This window comes from Cyprinus carpio, chromosome A21 (assembly GCF_018340385.1).
Source record: "Cyprinus carpio isolate SPL01 chromosome A21, ASM1834038v1, whole genome shotgun sequence".
In the NCBI taxonomy this organism is placed as follows: Eukaryota; Metazoa; Chordata; class Actinopteri; order Cypriniformes; family Cyprinidae; genus Cyprinus; species Cyprinus carpio.
In genome coordinates this window covers 4,123,215-4,132,117 of record NC_056592.1, presented here as the reverse complement: position 1 = coordinate 4,132,117, position 8,903 = coordinate 4,123,215, and the positions used below count along the sequence as shown (strand labels likewise).

Genomic DNA, 8,903 nt, shown 5'->3' with positions numbered 1-8,903 from the left:
ATCTGATTGGCTGATGAACGTTCTGGAGTGTGCAATTATTTTTTGTGGAAACGCACGGCGAACATAGTTCCAGGCAGCTCTCTTGACCGCATTACAGGTCCATATCACTTCGCATAGTAAACTGTAATAACGGTCATGCAGTTTGCACAAAAAGGTGTTGTCAGCGCTGCCCTGAAGATTTTATCAGTTAGCCTATATATAGTGTAGCAACTTAAAGGAAACACATGACATTTCTCACTAGCCATGTAATAACAGCGCTGTTTAGAGACGCTGCAGCAGAAGAGTGTTTAGAGACGCACAGAGGAACGTTAGCCTAATTCATACAATCTCTCTCTCTCTCTCTCTCTCTCTCTCTCTCTCTCTCTCTGTGTGTCTCTGTCGCTCTCACTCTCACTCTCTTTCTAATAACTTCATTAATAACTGCATTAGAATGCTATTAATGGCTCAAGCCTCCGTTACCAGTTTAAAATGACGTTTTGGTACTAGCAAAAGAGGCATTGGATGAGATGCGGAAGAAATAGTCCTACTCACAATAGCGATTTAAGTACAAAAACCAGACAAATCCCTTTAAATAAATAATCGGATCGATGTCTTGAGGTGTGGTTATAAGCGGAATAATTGACTCCGGGCCGTTGAATTATTAGAAAAATAATGCACACATTTTTCTAATAATTCAATGGCCCGTCGTCAATTATTCCTTACATATCCATCATAGTTTTACATGCACAAAGGAAATTTCATCACATTACTGTCAAGAAGGAACAATTGAACATGAACCTGAGAGGAAGTGTGTGTGTTTGCATGTGTGTGAGCTGCCAGGAAGCCATATTGCCGTGTTCTGTGTGTATCCTGTGTGTGTGTGTCGTCACACTCCGGCCGTCTGTGTGTTTCTCTCGACGGCTCCTCTTGGCCTGAGCACTCCAGGAAAGTGTTCGTTTGGCCAGCGCTCAAATATCTCCCACACAAAGAGCTCAGTGTGCCACACAGATAAAGAGCTGCTTCTCATGCAGGTCTGAGATCAGCTGAAGACACCCGTGTGAGCCAACATTCAGAGCTTTAAAGACACGTGACAGCTTTTAATCATTTATAGGGTATTCCTGTAAATGTGATTTTCCTTGTCTAAGTTATTTTCTAAATTGTAATCAAAATGTCACAGACTGAACCCGGAGCATTCCTTATTAATTCCTGTAACATTAATGCTTGTGATAACTTTGAGTCCAGTCTCAGCTGCTGTCTCGTCTTGTCTGTAAAGCACACAGACACCTGCAGTGAATGTCAGATGGTCAGATCTGTCTTAATGACACAGATTAGACTCAATATCCTGTTTACTACACAGAGTGAGATAGCATCAGACGTCAGCAGACCGTTCATATCAGTGCAATCACTCAAGACAAACACCTCACTGCCCTTCCACTTGGTTGAATGTATTTTACTGTATTTGAATAGCAGAGTGTAATATGGATCTTAAGTGGTTCTCTTTTAAAGGTGAAAAATGTAAAATACTTTCCAGATAAATGTGCAAGTCATGTGGTGTTTGACTTCCTAAAGAGTGTAAATACTACAGTTCTCCGACACTGATCTGTTTGAAAACATTTAGAACATTCCTAATATATATAACTGTAGGATTTTTTTTTTTTTTTTTTCATATCTAAATAAATAAACATATAAAAATATATTTATATAAATATCCAAATAAATATAAATATTAACCATAGACATAATTTTATTATTAATAATAAAAAATAAATAAATAAATATTTTCAATGTTTTACAATTTTCTCAAATTTAGAAAAAACATATATTAACCTTAAATATAAAATTTTTATTATTATTATTATTATTATAACAGTATGTTTTATTTGATACATACATACATATATATATATATATATATATATATATATATTTTTTTTTTTTTCATGAATCAAAGAAATATTATATAAGTACTCCGAAAATTAATTATATGATTAATAATTATATGTAGATATATAAATTATATATATCATTTAGAATATTCCTGAAATAAACATATAAATTAAAACACTTATATTTCTGAATCTCACACAGGTGCCGCCCAACACAAACTCAGAGCCGAAATGTTTTCACAAAGTCTAAGTTAGGATCTATGCATCACGAGTTACGTGGTAAAAACCTGCGGTTTCTCTGTGGTGACTGAACCGGAATCAGTGAAGCGTGTTTAGACTGGACAGAAGGACTGACAGTGAGAAAATGAGTGAGTGAATGAAAGAGTGGGAATGTGTTTAGTATTCATCGCTGAGTTTTTGGGCTGAATAAGGAATGCAGGCATGCGGCGTGTGAATAAAACCCTATAGAGCACAAAGCATTATGGGTACAAAACCACAAAGTCAGTCAATGCTGAAATAGTCCAGTTGTGTCTAGCATAGCGATCGAAACTTTTAAAGCACGAATGAACAAACAAATACACAAGATGGTATATTTATCATTTAATTATGGTATTTAAAGCATTTTAAACTGCAGTTGAGCTTTATTGACCCTCTCCGTTCTTTAAAAACAGATAAACGTGAAAACTCACACTCACACACACAAACGGCAAAAGTGCTCAACAACAACTAATTCTTCTGCTTTTTGAGGCCCATTAGAACAAACTAACAAAGTGAAATCTAAACTCACAGCTGATCTGGAATCAGTCTTTATAGTTTCAGCCAATCAGAAGAAGTCCACCTGTTCTCAAAGAGGAAGTTGATCTCAAGCTGTTTTTAACAAACAAAGCTTCACTGAGAACCTTTCCGTTAGAACAGCTGAGAAAAGAACAAGAAAATAAATAACAGAGAAATAAACAGATGAAAGAGACGAGACTGAACAACACTGACAATGCTTCAGAGACTATTTGAATCAGTGATGCTTCATACAAACACACACACGCACACACACACACACACATACAGAAGATAAATGCAGACGCGTTTCCCATGGATCAAAAAACAGAAATCACCCGGTCTTGAACAATAGCAACTGCACTGACATCTAAGTTCTTTCCACTACAAATAAATAAAAATAGAAATAAAAAAATAAAAGGAAAAACACAAAATAAAATAAAAACATAAAACGGAAAAAATGTAAATCCAATAAAATTTTAAAATACATTTAAATAAACATAAACACAAACAAAAAATTTAACAAAATAATAAAATAGTGTATATAAACAAAAAACTAAATAATAAAATAAATTACAAAAAGTGAAACAATATAAAATAAAATAAAATGAATAAAACAAAATGAAATAAAAATAAATAAATAAAAATGCAACAACTTTTAAAAATAAAGTAAAATGAACAGAAAATTAAATAAAAATACAGAAAATAAAATAAAAAAGATAAAAAATAAAAAATAACAATAAATAAAATGAAAATAATAAAATAAAATAAAATAATAAAATAAAAAGTTTTATTTTCTTGGAATTGAGAACATTGTCTGAAATCAACTTCTAGGTATCAATTTCAGAGAAACTTGCTTCTAAATGGCACATTAAAAACAAAACTAACTGTCACTTAACATGTCTGTTAAGCAGTCTCTTCTTAAGTAGGCGATTCCTGGCCTGAAAACGGCTTTATGCTGTGAGTCAAAAATCTGGATACACGAGACCAGTCTAGTCTTTGTAATAAAATTATGTGCTTTTGTTTTTCGTTCTTCTTTTGTTTCTTCTTTTTCCCTGCAAAAGCTCAGCTAGTGATTTCTGGATCTGGATGAGTGTGGTGATTTATCACATCCCAGAATAATAACCTGAACTACTGAACAAGGCCTACAGATGGAGCATGTCTCAAACACACACGTTACAGGCCCAGTCAGCGTAAAGCTTCTTCAACAATGGGTTTAATAGAGAATTACAGCACCAGACCATATGCTGTCTGGATTAAAGATGGGGAAAAATGGAGTAAGACTGTTTTTAATTTAATTAATTCTCTATCGCAAAATGCATAAACTACAGAATAAACTATAAGTTATATATATTTTTATAAGTGCACAAATACATCCGAGAATAGCACACGTGTATCAAATCAACAAAATGAAGCAACTGTACTGAGGTTGACAAAAGAAAGAGATGGATAGACAGACAGATAAAGAGAGAGAAAGAACAGGTTTATGAAACAGGAGAGAAGCAGCATTCTGGGAAATCGTCCAGACAGAAACCATGGAGCCCTGCTCAGTGTTTGTGTGAGTGTTGAATGCTGGGAAATCTGAGTTCTTCAGGTTGACATCTAAATGCCTTCTTCTTATTTGCTAAATGAAAGATGCATATTGTGCTCTGACACTGCTCTTGTTAAATGTTAGCTGGACATATAAATCATGAGTGCTCAGTGTATTGTGTGTGTGTGTGTGTGTGTGTGTGTGTGTGTGTGTGTGTGTGTGTGTGTGTGTGTGTGTGTGTGTGTGTGTGTGTGTGTGTGTGTGTGTGTGTGTGTGTGTGTGTGTGTGTGTTTATGTGGAATGATGAAATACACACACACACACACAAATGAGTGTAATTCATATACACACACCAGAAACTTTTAGCCTAAACACGCAACAGCATGTCTATTTATGGAAAAAATGAGAGAGATGTGCTGTAATTCTGACAAATATGATAATTTAGAAGAGAAAATGTCCTGATGATGAACTTCTGAATAAAAATAAAGGTCAACACAGTTCAAGTCATAAATCCAAGTCTTAAATTATATTATCAATATTATAAGATCAAGTTAAATTATACAAATGTAATATTATGTATCATTATGTATATATACGTATATACATATTTATAAATATATTTTTATGTGTATAAATATTTTTATTGTGTGTATAGATGGATGGATAGACAGACAGACAGACACTAATTCCATTCAAAAAGTGAAACTTGTACATTATATTCATTCATTACACACAGACTGATATATTTCAAATGTTTATTTCTTTTAATTTTGATGAGTATAATTGACAACTAAGGAAAATCCCAAATTCAGTATCTCAGAAAATTAGAATATTGTGAAAAGGTTCAATATTAAAGACACCTGGTGCCACACTCTAATCAGCTAATTAACTCAAAACTCCTGCAAAAGCATTTAAATGGTCTCTCAGTCTAGTTCTGTAGGTTACACAGTCATGGGGAAGACTGCTGAATTGACAGTTGTCCAAAAGACAACCATTGACACCTTGCACAAGGAGGGCAAGACACAAAAGCTCATTGCAAAAGAGGCTGGCTGTTCACAGAGCTCTGTGTCCAAGCACTTTAATAAAGAGGCGAAGAGAAGGAAAAGATCTGGTAGAAAAAAAGTGTACAAGCAATAGGGATAACCGCACCCTGGAGAGGACTGTGAAACAAAACCCATTCAAAAATGTAGGGGAGATTCACAAAGAGTGGACTGCAGCTGGAGTCAGTGCTTCAAGAACCACTACACACAGACATATGCAAGACATGGGTTTCAGCTGTCGTATTCCTTGTGTCAAGCCACTCTTGAACAACAGACAGCATCAGAAGCTTTTGGCTTCAAAAAGGACTGGACTGCTGCTGAGTGGTTATGTTCTCTGATGAAAGTAAATTTTGTATTTCCTTTGGAAATCAGGGTCCCAGAGTCTGGAGGAAGAGAGGAGAGGCACACAATTCACGTTGCTTGAGGACCAGTGTAAAGTTTCCACAGTCAGTGATGGGTTTGGGGTGCCATGTCATCTGCTGGTGTTGGTCCACTGTGTTTTTGTGAGGTCCAAGGTCAACGCAGCCGTATACCAGGAAGTTTTTAGAGCACTTCACGCTTCCTGCTGTTGACCAACTTTATGGAGATGCAGATTTCATTTTCCAACAGGACTTGGCACCTGCACACAGTGCAAAAGCTACCAGTACCTGGTTTAAGGACCATGGTATCCCTGTTCTTAAATGGCCAGCAAACTCGCCTGACCTTAACCCCATAGAAAATCTATGGGGTATTGTGAAGAGGAAGATGCGATATGCCAGACCCAAGAATGCGGAAGAGCTGAAGGCCACTATCAGAGCAACCTGGGCTCTCATAACACCTGAGCAGTGCCACAGACTGATCGACTCCATACCACGCCGCATTGCTGCAGTAATTCAGGCAAAAGGAGCCCCAAATAAGAACTAAGTATTGAGTGCTGTACATGCTCATTCTAAAAATCCTTTCTTTGTACTGGTCTTAAGTAATATTCAAATTTTCTGAGATACTGAATTTGGGATTTTCCTTAGTTGTTAGTTATAATCATCAAAATTAAAAGAAATAAACATTTGAAATATATCAGTCTGTGTGTAATGAATGAATATAATATACAAGTTTCACTTTTTGAATGGAATTAGTGAAATAAATCAACTTTTTGATGATATTCTAATTATATGACCAGCACCTGTGTATAGTTGGTTGGTTGGTTGGTTGGTTGGTTGGTTGGTTGGTTGATAGATAGATAGATAGACCGAAAGACAGACAGACAGATAGACAGACAGACAGATAGATAGATGTGCCACACCCTTCAGACAATAATCCCACCAGTGATGACTTATCGTCTCTGCTATTTAAACTTCAACAGAAGACATTATTTTAAGCAGATTGCACGTTTCACAGTTGTAACTTTATCTGAGTGCTCGTTCACTCACCGCTTTCCTCTCTGTTTTGATTTCCTGTGTGTATCGCGTGAGTTCGGCGATGATCTGTGACATCATGTTCTCTGCGATGAGCTCATGCTGCCCGGCGTAATCGTTCAGCTCGTTTAGCGTCGAATGAAACGCGCGGCACCATGTATACCTATGACAGGACGGGACATCATCAGTGTGAGACATCAATCCATGAGACCAAACAAATCTAATATCAATCATGAAAGAAATTAGCAAACGGAAACATACTTATTGTCGTCTTCCTCTTTCTTCTTAGGCTGGTATTTCTTGGACAGATTCCTGTTCAAAGTTAAAAACAAGAAACCAATTACTGCATATGTTTTCAACACTACCATACTTCTCATACTATTTCTATTTCTTCTATATCTACATACTATACTGTTATACTATATTTAAAAAAAATATTGTGACAAGCCGCTCATTCAGAATTATGCACTACAACATATTACAATATAAGATATTAAAAAACACTTAGATTTCATAAATTACCTTACATTTCATTCAACTTTTTAAAGGGGACTTTTTTATTCACACACATGCTCTTAAATACATTTTACAGTTCTATCTATCTAGCTCTAATCTATTTTTAGTCACACATATTTTTATTGGCTTAATTATTGTTGATTTACACAAGCTATGCAAAGCTATAATAAAAATATATATATTTTTAAGGGAAAAAACAAAATTAAATGTGAATTAAAAATTAATCTAAGAATCAATTAACAAATTAATCTATGAATTTATGAATAAATAATCTACCTATTTATCTATGAATTAGTGACTAAATCAATCCATTAATGAAGGAATACATATATCTATGATTTTATGAAACTGAACACTTTTTAAGGACCCGTTGGGCTTTTTTTTATTCACACATGCTCCTAAATTCATTTTACAGTTTGCACATTTATTTTTAGTTGCAAATGCACCTAAAACACTTGCACTGTCCAGCCCTGTGAGTGCAATACTGTATCCCACAATGCCTTGTGCTTGACCTGACTTTACATTTCCACTAAATGAACAAATTAACTGCTATTTTTTTTTTTTTTTTACATTTTCTTTACTTGATTCTTGTTCTGACTGCCACAAGTTTTACAAAGCTATAATAAAAACAAAACAATCATTTTTATTTCCAAGAAAAAATGGCAAAATTAAATATGATAAATGTAATACTGCAGAATTAAACATGCAACATGATTACCATGTATGCGGTTTCACATACTATGAAAATGAATTAAACCATTAAACTCTATTCAGTGTATACTTAAGTGCAGTATACAGAAACAGTATGCTAGTATTCTGTTGCAAATGCTGTCATTTTAATAGAGGTACAATTTTGAAGCATGTTTATAAACCAATCCGAGAGCTCAACTGAGAAAAGCAACCAATCAAAAGCTTAGTGCAAAGAAACAATTAAAAGTTGAAATTCAAATACAAACTTCACAGAACTCTTTTTTGTCTTTGTCTTCCTACATGTTTAAAATGAATGTAAGGCTCAATTAATGTCAGTGTGTGTGTGTGTGTGTGTGTGTGTGTGTGTGTGTGTGTGTGTGTGTGTGTGTGTGTGTGTGTGTGTGTGTGTGTGTGGAAACTGTGACACAAAGGCCGTCTTTCTTTCTTTGTAGCCTTTCTCGTCACTGTCAGATGTCTCTCTGTGTATTCTATTAACATCAGCTGTAAATACAGAGCGTCTGCTCATCATCACTGCCTCAGGGCAGGTGTGTGTGCGTGTGTGTGTGTGTGTGTGTGTGTGTGTGTGTGTGTGTGTGTGTGTGTGTGTGTGTGTGTTCAGGCTTCTGCACCTTGCCAAAGGGTAAAAAACACACTAAAATAAACACACACTCACGCACACTTCAGAATAGCACCCTAACATACTAATATTAATATTGCACCGTGTTCTCACACATGTAACACACACATATGATGTACCACACAATTTGTCACAGTACTTTGACTTGACCTTTCTTTTCCAGTGTGATAAATAATACGGAAGTAATATCAACCATAATTCTTAATTAAATAATAAATCTATCTATCTATCTATCTATCTATCTATCTATCTATCTATCTATCTATCTATCTATCACATCCGGATGTGTTTTCTCCTGCACAGCATTATATAACTGTTTCTGCTAATGCAACACTGCAATTTCCTTCCCTGAAGATAAATAAAATGTACTGTGTTCCTGTCTTACACACACACATACAATATTGAATATAATCTTGTCTAATTTGCTCTTCATGCATGCAAGTCCATATCTGGATCACAGTA

The 8,903-nt window shown here is 35.1% G+C and overlaps 1 protein-coding gene across 1 annotated transcript in view; it reads right to left on the bottom strand.

Annotated features, from left to right (window-relative positions):
- The window catches only part of LOC109108364 (formin-binding protein 1-like), a 67,378-nt gene that overhangs the window by 28,657 nt on the left and 29,818 nt on the right, over nt 1–8,903 (bottom strand). The window contains exons 3-4 of the mRNA XM_042778637.1: nt 6,860–6,910; nt 6,614–6,761 (exon numbers count right to left, since the gene is read on the bottom strand). Of these exons, the coding sequence (XP_042634571.1) occupies nt 6,614–6,761; nt 6,860–6,910 (199 nt within the window). The remainder of the gene's footprint in view (nt 1–6,613; nt 6,762–6,859; nt 6,911–8,903) is intronic.